This window comes from Electrona antarctica, assembly GCF_951216825.1.
Source record: "Electrona antarctica genome assembly, chromosome: 24".
Taxonomy (NCBI): domain Eukaryota; kingdom Metazoa; phylum Chordata; class Actinopteri; order Myctophiformes; family Myctophidae; genus Electrona; species Electrona antarctica.
In genome coordinates, this window is record NC_136803.1 from 5,184,653 (window position 1) to 5,205,170 (window position 20,518).

The 20,518-nt window shown below is 42.8% G+C and overlaps 1 protein-coding gene and 1 long non-coding RNA gene across 7 annotated transcripts; both read right to left on the minus strand.

Annotated features, from left to right (window-relative positions):
- Positions 1 to 563: 563 nt before the first annotated feature.
- Positions 564 to 3,362, minus strand: LOC306917451. The gene is made up of 4 exons (XR_013789181.1): positions 3,200 to 3,362; positions 2,852 to 3,101; positions 897 to 1,068; positions 564 to 793 (listed from the first exon to the last, which is right to left on the minus strand). It is a non-coding gene; the product is annotated as an uncharacterized lncRNA (long non-coding RNA).
- A 3,098-nt stretch (positions 3,363 to 6,460) lies between these two features.
- On the minus strand, positions 6,461 to 18,815 carry LOC306917032 (kelch-like protein 24). Of its 6 annotated transcripts, none has more exons than XR_013789088.1 (15): positions 18,662 to 18,815; positions 16,192 to 16,274; positions 15,895 to 16,089; positions 15,585 to 15,719; positions 15,293 to 15,484; positions 14,341 to 14,484; positions 14,059 to 14,221; positions 12,974 to 13,093; positions 12,308 to 12,436; positions 11,234 to 11,398; positions 10,881 to 11,021; positions 8,367 to 8,565; positions 8,019 to 8,268; positions 6,794 to 6,965; positions 6,461 to 6,690 (listed from the first exon to the last, which is right to left on the minus strand). XR_013789088.1 is itself a non-coding variant. In XM_079495155.1 (13 exons), the coding sequence occupies exons 2-13, from the start codon at positions 16,270 to 16,272 to the stop codon at positions 8,106 to 8,108; spliced, it is 1,830 nt and encodes a 609-aa protein (XP_079351281.1). In that variant the 5' UTR covers positions 16,273 to 16,274; positions 18,662 to 18,815; the 3' UTR covers positions 7,700 to 8,105. The 6 variants fall into 6 exon arrangements, 1 of the variants encoding a protein (XP_079351281.1); XR_013789089.1 differs by having other exon boundaries at positions 11,240 to 11,398; positions 12,308 to 12,439; XR_013789090.1 differs by having other exon boundaries at positions 12,308 to 12,439.
- Between the last annotated feature and the right edge of the window lie 1,703 nt (positions 18,816 to 20,518).

Genomic DNA, 20,518 nt, shown 5'->3' on the forward strand with positions numbered 1-20,518 from the left:
AGAGTTTACATATAGTACACATAGTACATGCATACACCTTCCCTAATGATTATATCTGGTTTCAGTATTTATTTATGGTGTATTGTCTCTATTATTAAGGTTATTGTAGCAGTCAATTTATATTGGGGGTCGGGAGGGGCGGGGCGGGGGTCCCGCGACATTGCCAAAGCATTTTCGGGGGTCCCCGGCCAAAAACGTTGAGAACCCCTGCCCTAACCTACCAGTAAAATGACGAATTGCCGATAGATATAATGTAATAGCACCTAAATGCCAAACATGACGTTTGGTAGCCAATGCTACCCTCTAGCGCTTGAAACCATGTATTACATTTAGCAATTCATTCAAACTTGCCACAAGGTCATCAATTTTAGAGTTTGCTACTACAACTCCACATTAAAGCAATTTCAGGGAAATTATAAACTGTGAAATAAGGAAATTATTTTCTGGACTTTGGATCACATCTCATTTTCATTGTCTTATGGGCCTTATGTGCACACTCAGTTTGTGTGACTGTAACGGCGGCTACCAAATTAATATTTAAACAGCTCTGCATAGCATAGGTATGGACCGGTATAGAGTAAATAAAGACAGAATGTAACAAATGCATTTATTGAAACTAAGGAGGTGCAGCGGCAGCTCAGAGTTATGCAGGGGGGACGCAGAGGGGGGTGCAGCCGGCAGCTCAGAGTTATGCAGGGGGGGGTGCAGCCGGCAGCTCAGAGTTATGCAGAGGGGGCGCAGAGTTGTCTGTGTATTTCTTGGAAGGTGCGGACGTGCCGATCTCATCATACACCTAAATGAACAGATAATTATGCACATTAGTTTAGGATTAAACAGTACAGCATAATGGTAAGACTTGTGAAGAAGGAATGTAAATCTCTGACGTCTAAGCGTACCTGTCTCTGTCTGTTCTCATCATAGAGTAATAGGATCTCATCCCTCCTTCCACAGTGTGTAGTGTTCGGGCAAAAGAGTTCCCTTCGGGTATACGGCACTGTTTTTCTAGCAAATCTAAGCTAGCAAATTTAAGACTTCCGGGGGACGATCTCTTCAAAATAAGCGTACCCTCTAGAGTATTGAAAAAAAGATTAATTTGCACATTAAAACTATAAATTAAGCATTTAAACGATGCTATAGGACACACATTATGTTTCTGTGTAAAAATAAGTAATAAGTAATGTTTCTGTGTAAAGATAAGTGCATGGACTTTATAAAGTGGACACTGGACAAAAATCCCTGCTATGTATCGACTAGTGTGACATATGCACATGTCCGGGGAGACCTCCTCTACAACACCACACTGTCCGCTAAGCAGCAGAGGTGTAAAAATTAAATTGGCACACCATACAGCGAGGTGAAAGATACAAAAACTATCCCATTTCCAGACTAAAGTGAACTAAAGTGGACACTGGACAAAAATCCCTGCTATGTATCGACTAGTGTGACATACGCACATGTCCGGGGAGACCTCCTCTACAACACCACACTGTCCGCTAAGCAGCAGAGGTGTAAAACAAAAATTGGCACACCATACAGCGAGGTGAAAGGTAAAAAAACATCCCATTTCCAGACTAAAGTGAACTAAAGTGGACACTGGACAAAAATCCCTGCTATGTATCGACTAGTGTGACATATGCACATGTCCGGGGAGACCTCCTCTACAACACCACACTGTCCGCTAAGCAGCAGAGGTGTAAAAATTAAATTGGCACACCATACAGCGAGGTGAAAGATACAAAAATATCACATTTCCAGACTAAAGTGGACACTGGACAAAAATCCCTGCTATGTATCGACTAGTGTGACATACGCACATGTCCGGGGAGACCTCCTCTACAACACCACACTGTCCGCTAAGCAGCAGAGGTGTAAAACAAAAATTGGCACACCATACAGCGAGGTGAAAGGTAAAAAAATATCCCATTTCTAGACTAAAGTGAACTAAAGTGGACACTGGACAAAAATCCCTGCTATGTATCGACTAGTGTGACATATGCACATGTCCGGGGAGACCTCCTCTACAACACCACACTGTCCGCTAAGCAGCAGAGGTGTAAAACAAAAATTGGCACGCCATACAGCGAGGTGAAAGGTAAAAAAAGATCCCATTTCCAGACTAAAGTGAACTAAAGTGGACACTGGACAAAAATCCCTGCTATGTATCGACTAGTGTGACATATGCACATGTCCGGGGAGACCTCCTCTACAACACCACACTGTCCGCTAAGCAGCAGAGGTGTAAAACAAAAATTGGCACGCCATACAGCGAGGTGAAAGGTCAAAAAAGATCCCATTTCCAGACTAAAGTGAACTAAAGTGGACACTGGACAAAAATCCCTGCTATGTATCGACTAGTGTGACATATGCACATGTCCGGGGAGACCTCCTCTACAACACCACACTGTCCGCTAAGCAGCAGAGGTGTAAAACAAAAATTGGCACACCATACAGCGAGGTGAAAGGTCAAAAAAGATCCCATTTCCAGACTAAAGTGAACTAAAGTGGACACTGGACAAAAATCCCTGCTATGTATCGACTAGTGTGACATATGCACATGTCCGGGGAGACCTCCTCTACAACACCACACTGTCCGCTAAGCAGCAGAGGTGTAAAACAAAAAAACGAGGAGCGATTCTGGTTTGTTAACGAGTCCCTCTTAACAGTCAGATTCCTTAACGGTTCCCCTTTGATGATTCCTATATTTATCAAACCTTTTAATGAAGGCCAAAATTATATAGATTTGTTTAAACACAATGTCTAACTCAGAGTTATGTCAGTGCTTGATATAAAAATAAAAAGGTTTGAGAACCACTGCTATTGTAATTGTCTAGCAGACATGAAGTCCACATACCAGCTCTGACAGTGTGGCAAACTGGTTCCAAGTGTGATGGAACAGATTCCAGCTCCTCAATGCTGGTTCCGGTTCCATACCCCGACCCTAGTCACCATCAGAATCATCTTCTTCATCATCTATGGGTTGACCGTGATCCCTCCTCAGCTTGAGAGACACACATTCGAGCTCGAAGCGAGAATTAGGAATCTCTCCCACAGTTGTCCACGTGTCCGTCTCTTCACAGTAGCACTCCATGTTGCGGATAAAACTACAAAAAGAGACACAAACAAACAGCCATGAGAGAAATGTCTGGTGTGGACAAGAAGACACATTTCCCCAGACATTCAAGGAGCAACAGTGTCATACTTATCCTCGTCATCGTCATCGTCTTCACCCTCATGGGAGTCTCGCTCTCCTAGAACGTAGATCTTTCCATCCACCACAACCATTCTAACCTTCGACCAGCCGCGTTCCATTTGCATGGAGGCACACATGGTCCACTGGTTGGTCTGGGGGTTGAAGCACTCCATCGTATTTTCAATTTTCCAATTATTATTACAACCACCTATAGACAACCAAGAATTAACAGGATTAGTGTGTTTTATTATGAGCCCAAACTATAATGTTTAAGTGAGTCTATTATGGAACTAAGATCAGTGGTGGAATGTAACTGAATACTTTTAGTGTACTTATAATTTACTTGAATGTTTCCTTTTTCCTGTCTTTTAAGAGGCAAACACTATTTATTTTTTTGCAATTATTTGACAGTTCACTACTTACTTTTAAAATGTTGGGGTGGCGAGCAGTGACGCACAATGAATTAGGCTTATAATAAAACAGCGATATAGCAGAAGATGCAAATAGTAGAGAGAAACGCATAGGCTACTTGGATTGGTCTTAATTAAATTAAGCTTATTTTATTTAACAATAAACAACATGAACAAAATGTTCATTTCACAGAAGTGTATCAGCCTTCATGAAAGCAGTGACACAAAATTAGGCTTATGATGATAAAACGGCAAAGTCAACAATGAAACAGTGCCTGACACAGGCATTAGCCTACCTCTCAAATTAAAAAATATATATAATCCAAAGCAGCAATTGTAAACGAAAGGCATTTTGCTTCTCTTAAAATTGAACTGAAACTCAGATGTGAAAAAAACACCACCCGACCGTAACATGAATGAACTCTTAAATCAATCAATGACACATGGCGTTCCGTTCCCTCTAGGCTCTATTCTATCAAGGAACTAAAAACAAACAAAAAAACGAAATAATGGTAGGCCTAAAAGTAACAGTTTGGCTACCATTCAAAACAGCACACGCTGTCAAGTGTAAACAAACAGCATTTTGCTTCTCTTGCCGTGAAATTAACTGAAATAAAGCGTCATTTAATCAAGGCTTTATGACAGCAGCGCGACGAGCGCTTTCTGCGAGGCGCACGCATGGCTCGCAGACCAAAAGCGGAAGCTTTGCAATCAGAGCCGCCTGGGAGAAATGCTTTAAAAATTAATTAATTCATATCCAAAACTATACAAAAATGATCACATTTCTATCTATAAGGACAAACCTTATTAGAAAAAATATTAATAGTATATGAAATCTCGGGACGCTGTGGGTGCTGGCGGCGTGTTTCCTCCTCCGCGTCATCAGTGCCCATACCCGAGGCGGGGTTGGCGAAAGGGCCTTTCTGTGTGGAGTTTGCATGTTCTCCCTGTGTCCCCTAGGGTAGGTACCCTTACAAAAAACAGGCAGTAATCCTGGTCTCTAAACTGCCTCCCCCTGGCCAGCCGGGGCGCCTGATGGAGGGGAAAGGAACTGGTTGGAATAACGTGTTCCTTCCACGCGCTACGTACAACCAGGGAAACTCCCCCCTGTCAGGTGTAAAGGAGCAACTTGGACACTCAGGCATGAAGGAAGCATGAGTTCAAGTCCGTTGCTCTCCCCATGTCCCCCATATATGGGGACTAGGTTGGCGGAGGGTGTGTAGAGCCCAGGATTAGATAATTGGGTTACAAAATCGTGGGATAAAAAATTATAGAAAAAGAAAATAGTATATGAAAGCCTTTTGAAATGTGTATACTGTAGGTTACTATTGGAATTGCCAAATTCAAATAAGTAATTAGGCCTCATGCCATGCAGTCAGTTGCGCAAATATAGGTCAGATCAATTAGCAGAGCGGAGCAGCTTCTCTGCAGCACAATGACCAGCTCTTCTTAAAGTGTACTTACTTTAATAATATGACATAGTGTTGGATCTCCAGACAAACAAACCTTGGATTATAATGCTTCTTTCTTCAAACAAACAGCACGAGCCACAAGGTAAGAAACTAATTCTTCACTGACCACGTGCACCCATGGCACGTGGACAGTGGCCTTCACGAGGAGCGATTCTGGTTTGTTAACGAGTCCCTCTTAACAGTCAGATTCCTTAACGGTTCCCCTTTGATGATTCCTATATTTATCAAACCTTTTAATGAAGGCCAAAATTATATAGATTTGTTTAAACACAATGTCTAACTCAAAATGGTACAAAATGTTCATTTCACAGAAGTGTATCAGCCTTCATGAAAGCAGTGACACAAAATTAGGCTTATGATGATAAAACGGCAAAGTCAACAATGAAACAGTGCCTGACACAGGCATTAGCCTACCTCTCAAATTAAAAAAATATATATAATCCAAAGCAGCAATTGTAAACGAAAGGCATTTTGCTTCTCTTAAAATTGAACTGAAACTCAGATGTGAAAAAAACACCACCCGACCGTAACATGAATGAACTCTTAAATCAATCAATGACACATGGCGTTCCGTTCCCTCTAGGCTCTATTCTATCAAGGAACTAAAAACAAACAAAAAAACGAAATAATGGTAGGCCTAAAAGTAACAGTTTGGCTACCATTCAAAACAGCACACGCTGTCAAGTGTAAACAAACAGCATTTTGCTTCTCTTGCCGTGAAATTAACTGAAATAAAGCGTCATTTAATCAAGGCTTTATGACAGCAGCGCGACGAGCGGGGGGTCCCCAAATAAAAAAAAATGAATGGCTGGAAAATGGAAATGAAGAGTTTACATATAGTACACATAGTACATGCATACACCTTCCCTAATGATTATATCTGGTTTCAGTATTTATTTATGGTGTATTGTCTCTATTATTAAGGTTATTGTAGCAGTCAATTTATATTGGGGGTCGGGAGGGGCGGGGCGGGGGTCCCGCGACATTGCCAAAGCATTTTCGGGGGTCCCCGGCCAAAAACGTTGAGAACCCCTGCCCTAACCTACCAGTAAAATGACGAATTGCCGATAGATATAATGTAATAGCACCTAAATGCCAAACATGACGTTTGGTAGCCAATGCTACCCTCTAGCGCTTGAAACCATGTATTACATTTAGCAATTCATTCAAACTTGCCACAAGGTCATCAATTTTAGAGTTTGCTACTACAACTCCACATTAAAGCAATTTCAGGGAAATTATAAACTGTGAAATAAGGAAATTATTTTCTGGACTTTGGATCACATCTCATTTTCATTGTCTTATGGGCCTTATGTGCACACTCAGTTTGTGTGACTGTAACGGCGGCTACCAAATTAATATTTAAACAGCTCTGCATAGCATAGGTATGGACCGGTATAGAGTAAATAAAGACAGAATGTAACAAATGCATTTATTGAAACTAAGGAGGTGCAGCGGCAGCTCAGAGTTATGCAGGGGGGACGCAGAGGGGGGTGCAGCCGGCAGCTCAGAGTTATGCAGGGGGGGGTGCAGCCGGCAGCTCAGAGTTATGCAGAGGGGGCGCAGAGTTGTCTGTGTATTTCTTGGAAGGTGCGGACGTGCCGATCTCATCATACACCTAAATGAACAGATAATTATGCACATTAGTTTAGGATTAAACAGTACAGCATAATGGTAAGACTTGTGAAGAAGGAATGTAAATCTCTGACGTCTAAGCGTACCTGTCTCTGTCTGTTCTCATCATAGAGTAATAGGATCTCATCCCTCCTTCCACAGTGTGTAGTGTTCGGGCAAAAGAGTTCCCTTCGGGTATACGGCACTGTTTTTCTAGCAAATCTAAGCTAGCAAATTTAAGACTTCCGGGGGACGATCTCTTCAAAATAAGCGTACCCTCTAGAGTATTGAAAAAAAGATTAATTTGCACATTAAAACTATAAATTAAGCATTTAAACGATGCTATAGGACACACATTATGTTTCTGTGTAAAAATAAGTAATAAGTAATGTTTCTGTGTAAAGATAAGTGCATGGACTTTATAAAGTGGACACTGGACAAAAATCCCTGCTATGTATCGACTAGTGTGACATATGCACATGTCCGGGGAGACCTCCTCTACAACACCACACTGTCCGCTAAGCAGCAGAGGTGTAAAAATTAAATTGGCACACCATACAGCGAGGTGAAAGATACAAAAACTATCCCATTTCCAGACTAAAGTGAACTAAAGTGGACACTGGACAAAAATCCCTGCTATGTATCGACTAGTGTGACATACGCACATGTCCGGGGAGACCTCCTCTACAACACCACACTGTCCGCTAAGCAGCAGAGGTGTAAAACAAAAATTGGCACACCATACAGCGAGGTGAAAGGTAAAAAAACATCCCATTTCCAGACTAAAGTGAACTAAAGTGGACACTGGACAAAAATCCCTGCTATGTATCGACTAGTGTGACATATGCACATGTCCGGGGAGACCTCCTCTACAACACCACACTGTCCGCTAAGCAGCAGAGGTGTAAAAATTAAATTGGCACACCATACAGCGAGGTGAAAGGTCAAAAAAGATCCCATTTCCAGACTAAAGTGAACTAAAGTGGACACTGGACAAAAATCCCTGCTATGTATCGACTAGTGTGACATATGCACATGTCCGGGGAGACCTCCTCTACAACACCACACTGTCCGCTAAGCAGCAGAGGTGTAAAACAAAAAAACGAGGAGCGATTCTGGTTTGTTAACGAGTCCCTCTTAACAGTCAGATTCCTTAACGGTTCCCCTTTGATGATTCCTATATTTATCAAACCTTTTAATGAAGGCCAAAATTATATAGATTTGTTTAAACACAATGTCTAACTCAGAGTTATGTCAGTGCTTGATATAAAAATAAAAAGGTTTGAGAACCACTGCTATTGTAATTGTCTAGCAGACATGAAGTCCACATACCAGCTCTGACAGTGTGGCAAACTGGTTCCAAGTGTGATGGAACAGATTCCAGCTCCTCAATGCTGGTTCCGGTTCCATACCCCGACCCTAGTCACCATCAGAATCATCTTCTTCATCATCTATGGGTTGACCGTGATCCCTCCTCAGCTTGAGAGACACACATTCGAGCTCGAAGCGAGAATTAGGAATCTCTCCCACAGTTGTCCACGTGTCCGTCTCTTCACAGTAGCACTCCATGTTGCGGATAAAACTACAAAAAGAGACACAAACAAACAGCCATGAGAGAAATGTCTGGTGTGGACAAGAAGACACATTTCCCCAGACATTCAAGGAGCAACAGTGTCATACTTATCCTCGTCATCGTCATCGTCTTCACCCTCATGGGAGTCTCGCTCTCCTAGAACGTAGATCTTTCCATCCACCACAACCATTCTAACCTTCGACCAGCCGCGTTCCATTTGCATGGAGGCACACATGGTCCACTGGTTGGTCTGGGGGTTGAAGCACTCCATCGTATTTTCAATTTTCCAATTATTATTACAACCACCTATAGACAACCAAGAATTAACAGGATTAGTGTGTTTTATTATGAGCCCAAACTATAATGTTTAAGTGAGTCTATTATGGAACTAAGATCAGTGGTGGAATGTAACTGAATACTTTTAGTGTACTTATAATTTACTTGAATGTTTCCTTTTTCCTGTCTTTTAAGAGGCAAACACTATTTATTTTTTTGCAATTATTTGACAGTTCACTACTTACTTTTAAAATGTTGGGGTGGCGAGCAGTGACGCACAATGAATTAGGCTTATAATAAAACAGCGATATAGCAGAAGATGCAAATAGTAGAGAGAAACGCATAGGCTACTTGGATTGGTCTTAATTAAATTAAGCTTATTTTATTTAACAATAAACAACATGAACAAAATGTTCATTTCACAGAAGTGTATCAGCCTTCATGAAAGCAGTGACACAAAATTAGGCTTATGATGATAAAACGGCAAAGTCAACAATGAAACAGTGCCTGACACAGGCATTAGCCTACCTCTCAAATTAAAAAAATATATATAATCCAAAGCAGCAATTGTAAACGAAAGGCATTTTGCTTCTCTTAAAATTGAACTGAAACTCAGATGTGAAAAAAACACCACCCGACCGTAACATGAATGAACTCTTAAATCAATCAATGACACATGGCGTTCCGTTCCCTCTAGGCTCTATTCTATCAAGGAACTAAAAACAAACAAAAAAACGAAATAATGGTAGGCCTAAAAGTAACAGTTTGGCTACCATTCAAAACAGCACACGCTGTCAAGTGTAAACAAACAGCATTTTGCTTCTCTTGCCGTGAAATTAACTGAAATAAAGCGTCATTTAATCAAGGCTTTATGACAGCAGCGCGACGAGCGCTTTCTGCGAGGCGCACGCATGGCTCGCAGACCAAAAGCGGAAGCTTTGCAATCAGAGCCGCCTGGGAGAAATGCTTTAAAAATTAATTAATTCATATCCAAAACTATACAAAAATGATCACATTTCTATCTATAAGGACAAACCTTATTAGAAAAAATATTAATAGTATATGAAATCTCGGGACGCTGTGGGTGCTGGCGGCGTGTTTCCTCCTCCGCGTCATCAGTGCCCATACCCGAGGCGGGGTTGGCGAAAGGGCCTTTCTGTGTGGAGTTTGCATGTTCTCCCTGTGTCCCCTAGGGTAGGTACCCTTACAAAAAACAGGCAGTAATCCTGGTCTCTAAACTGCCTCCCCCTGGCCAGCCGGGGCGCCTGATGGAGGGGAAAGGAACTGGTTGGAATAACGTGTTCCTTCCACGCGCTACGTACAACCAGGGAAACTCCCCCCTGTCAGGTGTAAAGGAGCAACTTGGACACTCAGGCATGAAGGAAGCATGAGTTCAAGTCCGTTGCTCTCCCCATGTCCCCCATATATGGGGACTAGGTTGGCGGAGGGTGTGTAGAGCCCAGGATTAGATAATTGGGTTACAAAATCGTGGGATAAAAAATTATAGAAAAAGAAAATAGTATATGAAAGCCTTTTGAAATGTGTATACTGTAGGTTACTATTGGAATTGCCAAATTCAAATAAGTAATTAGGCCTCATGCCATGCAGTCAGTTGCGCAAATATAGGTCAGATCAATTAGCAGAGCGGAGCAGCTTCTCTGCAGCACAATGACCAGCTCTTCTTAAAGTGTACTTACTTTAATAATATGACATAGTGTTGGATCTCCAGACAAACAAACCTTGGATTATAATGCTTCTTTCTTCAAACAAACAGCACGAGCCACAAGGTAAGAAACTAATTCTTCACTGACCACGTGCACCCATGGCACGTGGACAGTGGCCGTGGACTTCTTTGCATATTTTAAAATGCAACCATATCACTTTTTACTTATTTTTCTGCGTGGACGGCATGACTGTAGCTGCACTTGTTGACTTCCTCGTTAACACGTGAGGACGGAGGAGGCGTTGCGAGGCACAAGCATGGCTCGCTGACCAAAATGGGCGGCTTTTTTAAAATAGAATAGTCGATTTTTTATTTCCAGATCGATTCCCGTGCTTATCGAACAAATGTTTTTTTTGGGTCAGCCCTAACCACACCTAACATTAAAGTGATGAATACATTACTTATTCCAATTAAATAGTAAAACTGTGAAAAGGGCCATTTTGCATATTGAGTATTTTTATTTTTGGTATTGCAAGCACCTTTTAATTGTATGCCTATACGTTTGTACTTTCTCTCGGGTATAAAAGTATTTCTATATTCTGGTATCGCTATTCTTAAGTAAAAAGAAAACAGAGTACTTCTTCCACCACTGACTAAGAGCCTTTAAGTAGAGGTATGATACCTGTAACGTAGATCTTTCCATTCAGAACACAAGCAGCTGGTTGACGTCGTGGAATCTGTATAGGAGCGAGTTGTGTCCACACAGATGTTTTAGGGTTGTACTTGGCCACCTGGTCACATAGCTCACCACCTTGAGTGCCAACTAGAGTCCAGGAGGACACAAACATCAAAACATTATTCACTGTCAACAGGAGAAGCATGGATACATAATATTAACAAAGGATTTGTACATTTTCAGTGAACCATTATGCTTGACATACACCAATCTGGGAACATGAATAACACAATCTCATGACACCCCAACTGCACAACACCTACAGGCTGAACCTGCAGGTCCATAAATCTGTTCCATACCAAAACAATAGAGATGTCCATCCAGAGCGACCACGTTACAGCCGTCATTATCGTAATGCTCTGCCACACCGACAGACTCCATGAGCCTCCAGGAGTCTGTGTGCGGGTGGTATTTTTCCATTGAGCCCCCCACTGCAAACACACATCCATCCAGCATCACCAGGCCTGTGAACATGTGGGGTTGAACAGGGAAAACATAAACATGAAACTGCATAAATGTTTTATATGTTATAAGTTGGCATTCTCATACACAAATAAACATTCTGGAAATCATGTTTGAAGAGCTAAATCCACCCTGCCTCCAATATTTCCCATTCTGTGTTACCGGTATGTCAGGAATAGAAGTAGTATTAACTCTCTGCTGCCTGACCACACCACTGCTCTAATACAGGAATATACATTTACTTCATATTTAACAATAGTAATGGATCCACATTTATTGCGATCGTAGGTTACATTTACTATGAACACCTGCATCTCCCGTTACTCACACCTCCATATATGGCCACGCCTCGTGACATCACGCCTCCATATATGGTCACGCCTCGTGACATCACACCTCCATATATGGTCACACCTCGTAACATCACATCTCGTGACACGTCACGCCACCATATATGGCCATCTCCATATATGAAGATCACAACACTGACCTGTTCTGACATGCCATATGAGGATCCCCCCCACCCGTCCTTCCTGTTCTGACATTCCATATGTTGATCTGACCTCATCAAACCCTGTGCACTCAAGACACGCTCCATATATGGCCAGTACAGAATTCATTCCATATGTTGATCTGACCCCACCATGCCAAAGCGCCAGCGCTCACCCAGCAGTCTGCCGTCACCAAGGGCTTCTCGCCCCTCAGGGCGTCTTACTGCTAGGTCAATATTACAGTCAGTACAGTATGTACAATTATCAACTGGATCCACTTGTGATGTCATTATTCTGCAGTTGGAACTCATAGATGTTGCTACCTGTACAGGTGCCTCTGCTAGTTTAATGAATTTCCATATTCTGATATTGTCTAGAATTATTTATCAAATTACATAAAATATATGTTGTCAATCTTACTGAAACAAAAGCGTGGCTCATTCATGGGAGCCATCCTCAGCCATGAGTTATGGTGAACATCATAGCGCCACATCTCTCTACTATCGTTATCATCATCATCATAACCTCCAGCCAAATACAGACTGGAACCTTCTATGGTGGAGAAAGAGCAGAATTAAAAACAAGTTATACCTTGATTGTTAGAATAAATGCTTCTAGACCCTGTAGCACTGTGAGATTCACAAGAATGTAAAGTGTGTTCCCAGATTGACCAAAAGGCTACTGCGAACGCAGCGAACGGCTGCCTGGTATCTTCATCCTGGCTGGAGAAATCTAACTGGAGCAACGTTCATCTGCCGGGACTCAGCAACTTTGCAAAGACATGGGAACTAATTTAGCTGCTCATACATGACATAGGAGGAATTATGTTAAATATATTGAACCGAGCTGTCTTGTCTTAATTATATATTGGTTATTATTAGATTAATATAGTGTTTATTCTTATTTAAACTACTAGTCTTTGTGTGAATGTGCGATCATGCATTGAGCTTGCAATTGTGTTTTTTTCATTTTACATTGTTTTAAACACATTTTAGTGGCATAATAAAATGTGCCCTTGGGCTTGAAAAGGTTGGTTACCACTGCAGTACAGGTCTTAAATTGATTGACTGGGATGGGAATCCTCACCTGATGAACACACAGCATACTCCTTTATGCACGCCATGGGCAGTCGTCCAAGAGTCTTCCGCTGATTGGTCAGTGGATCGAAGCTCTCAACTTTGTTAGTATTTCCCAGCATCACAATCACTTCAACAAGCAGAGGAGAAGGAGCAGGTGAGACAGAGTAGATTTAAGAATGAAGGAGAAACCAAATGTATTTGGTTGAGCTTTCAGTGTGGCAGCCCAACCCTCTGGAACTCTCTCCCCATGGAGAGTAGAACCTTCTGGGATAGAGGCTGCAGTGTGGCAGCCCCAACCCTCTGGAACTCTCTCCCCATGGAGAGTAGAACCTTCTGGGATAGAGGCTGCAGTGTGGCAGCCACAACCCTCTGGAACTCTCTCCCCATGGAGAGTAGAACCTTCTGGGATAGAGACTGCAGTGTGGCAGCCCCAACCCTCTGGAACTCTCTCCCCATGGAGAGTAGAACCTTCTGGGATAGAGGCTGCAGTGTGGCAGCCACAACCCTCTGGAACTCTCTCCCCATGGAGAGTAGAACCTTCTGGGATAGAGGCTGCAGTGTGGCAGCCACAACCCTCTGGAACTCTCTCCCCATGGAGAGTAGAACCTTCTGGGATAGAGGCTGCAGTGTGGCAGCCCCAACCCTCTGGAACTCTCTCCCCATGGAGAGTAGAACCTTCTGGGATAGAGACTTCAGTGTGGCAGCCCCAACCCTCTGGAACTCTCTCCCCATGGAGAGTAGAACCTTCTGGGATAGAGACTTCAGTGTGGCAGCCCCAACCCTCTGGAACTCTCTCCCCATGGAGAGTAGAACCTTCTGGGATAGAGACTTCAGTGTGGCAGCCCCAACCCTCTGGAACTCTCTCCCCAGAGAGGAAACAAAACAAATAGCAGTCACTGAATTAATCCAGGAGACAATTGGTGTGGATTTTGAAATGTATAAAAGCGCAAAAATCTAAATGACAAAAAATAATGGAATCATGATGTAATAACCACTATGAAGCCTGAATAGAAAACCACAGTCATATATTTTATTGGCAAATAAAAGGTGCATCATCAGGTGCAACATGCATGCATGTGTTCAGCAGGGTACCTGTGGTCCTGCGTGGGCGTGCTGTGTTAGAGTATGGCTGCTCCCCCTTTGCTTCAGAGATGAACCTCTGACAGCCCTGCTGTTCTTTCACCACATCCAGACTCTCAACCACAGTGTGGAGGTAGGAGGGACTGATGAGAGGCAGACGGATGTGCTCTAACACCTTAAAGAACACAGAACACCAAGTATTAATACTAGTCCAACTGGATATTGGGTGATCAACATGACATTGATAGAGACCTACGATTGTCTTACAAGGTGAGAGAATAAGAAATGACTGACCTGTCCAAAGCTCTGCTTGCGGGTAGGACACTTGTCTAACCACAGCATGGCAGCCTCAAACACCATGTCCTCCTCTGGAACATTCAGATGGTCACTGGAGAGAACCCCTGTCAGCCTTTCCACAGAGAGAGAGAGAAACTCTTCCTATTGGTAGAAGAAGAAGAAAAAAAGATTAGTTGATAGATGAAGACACTGTTCCCATACTTCACACTGAAGTCACATTTTCTCGTCTGAAGTGTTCACTGATGATAGATGATTTGTTTAGTGAAATGCTCATGACTGTAGCTTATTAATATGCATATATCTAATCACTGTGACTGATTGCGTGTTTCTACCCAGGTGGTCTGGGTCAGTTGTGATGGTGGGAAGTTTAGTAATGGTAATAAAAGAGGGGCACGGTGGCACAGTCGGTAGTGCTTTCGCCTCACAGCTAGAAGGTCCTGGGTTCGATTCCCTCTGGGGACGCTGTGGGTGCTGGGGGCGTGTTCCCTCCTCCGCGTCATCAGTGCCAATACCCGATGCGGGGTTGGCGAAAGGGCCTTTCTGTGTGGAGTTTGCATGTTCTCCCCGTGTCCCCTAGGGTAGGTACCCTCACAAAAAACATGCAGTAATCCTGGTCTCTAAACTATCTCCCCCTGGCCAGCCGGGGCGCCTGATGGAGGGGAAAGGAACTGGTCGGAATAACGTGTTCCTTCCACGCGCTACGTCCGGCCGGGGAAATTCCCCCCGGTCAGGTGAAAAGAAGCAGCTTGGACTCCTCATGCATAGAAGGAAGCATGATGTCAGTCCGCTCCCCCCCCCCAGGTTGGCAGAGGAAGCGTAGCACCATGATTACATTAGATAATTGACACTGGGTGAAAAAATGGGTTGCAAAATCGTGGGGTAAAAGAAAAGAAAAAGTAATGGTAATAAAACAAACACTGTGAGAAATGTATGATCCTCAACCACTGACCTTCTGGAATATGACACTGAAGTGTTCCAGAATGTGATCCAAGCTGAATTTCTTTAACCATTCACAGGAGTGGTCATCAGCACTGCAGTAAAACTCCACACAGTTGGTGGTGTCCAAGTCACGCTCCATGTATTTACAGCAGGCCTCTCGAACAGCCGTGACTTCCAGCAGGTCTGATGCCGCTAGCAGGGACTAGAACAAATGAACACATTAGCTTTATGGGGAACTGATGTTATGTAGGACTAACATGGAGACAATGACTGATGTTTATGATAATAATAAAATACATTACCTGTACATTATCAGTAGAGATGGAGACCTTAGACGTGTAGGCGTAGTTCACCAGCAAACCAATCATCTGAGGTTCCACTCCACTGATGGTCACTCTGTCCTGTGTGGACTCCCTCATACCAGATGTAAACATGGCCTGTGCACGTTGGAAAGGAGAACGGTTGGCTTGGAGTGTCCATAGTTTTCTTATTTACATTGTTAACTGATTAATTCATTTTGTGTAGAATGATAAATTGATTCATGTAAAAGCCAAGGCAGACTGGAAATATCATTGCCTGAACACCAGCAGGTCAATAGACGTGTGTATTTACCTCAAAGTAAGGGCTGAAGGAGGCCAGTACATGACGGTGGCAGGAGACCTCCTGTCCCTCACAGCACAGAATCACATCACACAAGACACTGTTGAGACGCAGCCTGTTGAGACCCTCTAACAGCTTGTTGGGATGGTGGGGGTCAACAAACACCTCAGCATCCAGGGAGGATGGAGGTACACTGGTGCCGTCCTCCTGAAGTGCCACAACAACAACAACATCCAAGACAAATAAACTACTATCAATCTGTGAGTCATGTTGCTGATCTGGTAATGATGCTTGAAAACGGTCACTCACATGGTCAGTGTCCAGTCTCATCCTCTTGGCAGCCTGTGGTGATTCTCTCTGCCAGGCAGCATCCATGATGTTGTCAGCCATGGCTGAGGTGAGGTGGAGAGAGAACACACTACATTACTGTTACATGTGGTTTAACTCATGGCTGAGGTGAGGTGGAGAGACAACACACTACATTACTGTTACATGTGGTTTAACTCATGGCTGAGGTGAGGTGGAGAGAGAACACACACCATTACTGTTACATGTGGTTTAACTCATGGCTGAGGTGAGGTGGAGAGAGAACACACACCATTACTGTTACATGTGGTTTAACTCATGGCTGAGGTGAGGTGGAGAGAGAACACACACCATTACTGTTACATGTGGTTTAACTCATGGCTGAGGTGAGGTGGAGAGAGAACACACACCATTACTGTTACATGTGGTTTAACTCATGGCTGAGGTGAGGTGGAGAGAGAACACACACCATTACTGTTACATGTGGTTTAACTCATGGCTGAGGTGAGGTGGAGAGAGAACACACACCATTACTGTTACATGTGGTTTAACTCATGGCTGAGGTGAGGTGGAGAGAGAACACACACCATTACTGTTACATGTGGTTTAACTCATGGCTGAGGTGAGGTGGAGAGAGAACACACACCATTACTGTTACATGTGGTTTAACTCATGGCTGAGGTGAGGTGGAGAGAGAACACACACCATTACTGTTACATGTGGTTTAACTCATGGCTGAGGTGAGGTGAGGTGGAGAGACAACACACTACATTACTGTTACATGTGGTTTAACTCATGGCTGAGGTGAGGTGGAGAGACAACACACTACATTACTGTTACATGTGGTTTAACTCATGGCTGAGGTGAGGTGGAGAGAGAACACACACCATTACTGTTACATGTGGTTTAACTCATGGCTGAGGTGAGGTGGAGAGAGAACACACTACATTACTGTTACATGTGGTTTAACTCATGGCTGAGGTGAGGTGAGGTGGAGAGAGAACACACTACATTACGGTTACATGTGGTTTAACTCATGGCTGAGGTGAGGTGGAGAGACAACACACTACATTACTGTTACATGTGCTTACACCAACCCCCAGAGCGGCTGGGAAACGTTGAAGCTGCCTAACCCTACTGGCCAAAGCTGGGGCTGCAAGCGGGCGGTTCTACTCGCACATGTAGCACGAGCAAGAGGGCACGCAGCTGGGGTTTAACAAAAAAACACAGATTATCGACTAACCGGTTAATTGATTGATATGCTTATCAATTAACAATTAACTGATCATTTTCATCGCTAGTCCTGGCTACTACACTCTGTTCAGTTAAACAAGCATTTGTAACTGAGTACAGCCAGTCTGCAACGACTGGCCACTAGAGCAGTCCGAGTATCAGGATTCTTTCTCTGGGTTACTTCTTTGACAAATGAACACGTACATGTTTCTCAGAGAGTGAGAACAACTAGTAAGCATCATTTGGTTCCTATGCATTGTGGCATTAAACATCATGTCAGCTACACATCCTAGACTCTTCTCCCTCCCATAATGATGATATAAGGCAGTGGTTCCCAACGTGGGGTCCGGGGACCCCCAGGGGTCCTTGAGGGAGTTCCAGGGGGTTCCCAGCTAAATTATAGTTTGGAACAAACAGACCCCCATTGTACACTCAAGAGTTAAATTAACTTTGATTTTACAATATAAAAGATACAAGATTTTAAATCTTTGCTTAAGACCCACTTATTCTCCCTGGCTTTTAATGTCAGTTGAGGTAGCCCTGTTCCCCTCACTAGTCTGCATTATTTGCTCCTTTGTATCGTCTGCTTATATTGGATAGTTTTGCTTTCATTTCTTCTAAATGCTTGTTTTCATGTTTTAAATGGCTGTTTATATTGTATTGTTCTGTTCTTTGCACCTGTACAGCCCTTTGGTTGACCTGGTCATGTAAAATGTGCTATATAAATAAAGTTGAGTTGAGAATATAAATTGGGGGTCCCAGAGATAGAAATGCCATTAAATGGGAGTCCGTGGATGCATGTCGAAATAGGGGTCCTTGAAATTAAACAGGTTGAGAATCACTGCTAGAGTTGTAAAAATAAAAAAAAGTCAATGGAGGGTATTGCAACTCTAGATTCATCACATTATAAAGAGATCTAGAATTGCAAATTGCGGCTAGTAGAGGTCCACTTCACACAAATCCACTCCACCAAGTGTACTGAATATGAAATGAAATGTTTGTGTGCAATCATTTAATTTACACAAGTATAGTTTGGTATACTATAAGCTAATACTACCCTCGTTCAATCCACCAACCTCATAGAGACAATAGTCCATGTGCAAACACTTGGCAACACGCAGAAGTACACCATTCTAATATCAGCCTAAATCCAACGTCCGACTATAAACAAGCTCTCACGACAACACGCATGTAATGATATGATACAAACATAACGTAAACACAACTCAAATAAACAAACCTCGTTGTTCTGCCTACAAATCCAAAGTCCAACCAAGTGTTCACAACAGACGGACAGACGCACACAAACAGCAATGGAATTAGTCCGTCAAACAATGTAAGTTTCACTTTGAGACGTTTTAAACTTTAACAATAAGATAACTTTACTCCTGCATGTCTTCGGCACTGTTTTCTAGCAAATCTAAGCTAGCAAATATAAGACTTCCGGGGGACGATCTCTTCAAAATAAGAGTACCCTCTAGAGTATTGAAAAAAAGATTAATTTGCACATTAAAACGATTAATTAAGCATTTAAACGATGCTATAGGACACACATTATGTTTCTGTGTAAAAATAAGTAATAAGTAATGTTTCTGTGTAAAGATAAGTAATTAAAAAGTTATCTAAATGGATAAATGCTATTCACTGGAGAGCATGGACTTTATAAAGTGGACGCTGGACAAAAATCCCTGCTATGTTTCCAGACTACAGTGGACTAAAGTGGACGCTGGACAAAAATCCCTGCTATGTTTCGACTAGTGTGACATACGCACGCGTCCGGGAAGACCTCCTCTACAACACCACACTGTCCGCTAAGCAGCAGAGGTGTAAAACAAAAATTGGCACCAGGTCACAGGTCAAAAATGTCAAAAAACTTCCCATTTCCAGACTACAGTGGACTAAAGTGGACACTGGACAAAAATCCCTGCTATGTTTCGACTAGTGTGACATACGCACGCGTCCGGGGAGACCTCCTCTACAACACCATACTGTCTGCTAAGCAGCAGAGGTGTAAAACAAAAATTGGCACCAGGTCAGAGGTAAAAAAAAACTTCGTATACGCACCCCTTTTATTAGTTCCGGTTGGAGTGGACTATAATGAATGTAATCATGTGTGTAAGCTAAATTGCATAATGCTAACTGTAAGTGTGTTGAGGGTGCATGCATATGGTAGGGGTTTAGGTAATGGTATTTTGTGATTATAGGAGTGGGGGATATTTTGGAGTTACCTGGGGAACAGCATGGTCTAACCAGGTAATATAGGTAGGTTACTCAATCTAAAAAGGTAGTCAGTTGGGTCTAACCAGGAAGATGACAGGTTGCACTCTATGGTTGGTTGCACTGACTGAATACTGGCAAGGTGATTGAAAAAAAAAGTGTAACTCATTGCAACTCAATGAGAAGCATTTGGTGTGGTTGACCTTAAAAACGTTTTTGTCCCAAACCGACCCCTTGGTGTGGTTTGGGCTTTACAGTGACGTGACCCATAACATTTTATTCCCATTTCTATTTAATGTACATGTTAAACCTACAGTAGCCCACATGCTTCCACTGCCACAATGTCAGATAACATAACTGCTTCAAAAGACATGTGCAATTTGTAGGCCTAAAGTAGCTCTGATCCATAGCTCTAATGCTATGGACCAGAGCTAGGCCTAAAGCACAATCAAAATTGTTATATAGGCCTAATTCGTCGCACGATGGTCAGTGTCGTGCACTGAACATAGTAGTATAGTAGATCTACACGCTCACAGCGTTGTGAGGATCTGTTATTTTCTGGTTGTAATTGTAGTGGGATACACGATATGTGGGCACCATAGTCATTTAGGCCTAATTAACCACATTATTTTAAGATAATTAAAGCAGCGTCACAGTCTTGAAAAAGAGAAAGAAGCAGTGAATCACTATCATTGTCTGTGTGCACCTGGATCCTATCCTGCCCCTGGAACACTATTAAAGGTCCTAGTCCTAGAATGGCTGTGATATTACATACATTTCATATACAGGACACAGCCATAGGTCACTCCTATGGCTGTGTCCTCACATGCCCTCCTGTGTGTGAAAACAGTGAAATGTATGCAATATGACAGTATGCTTC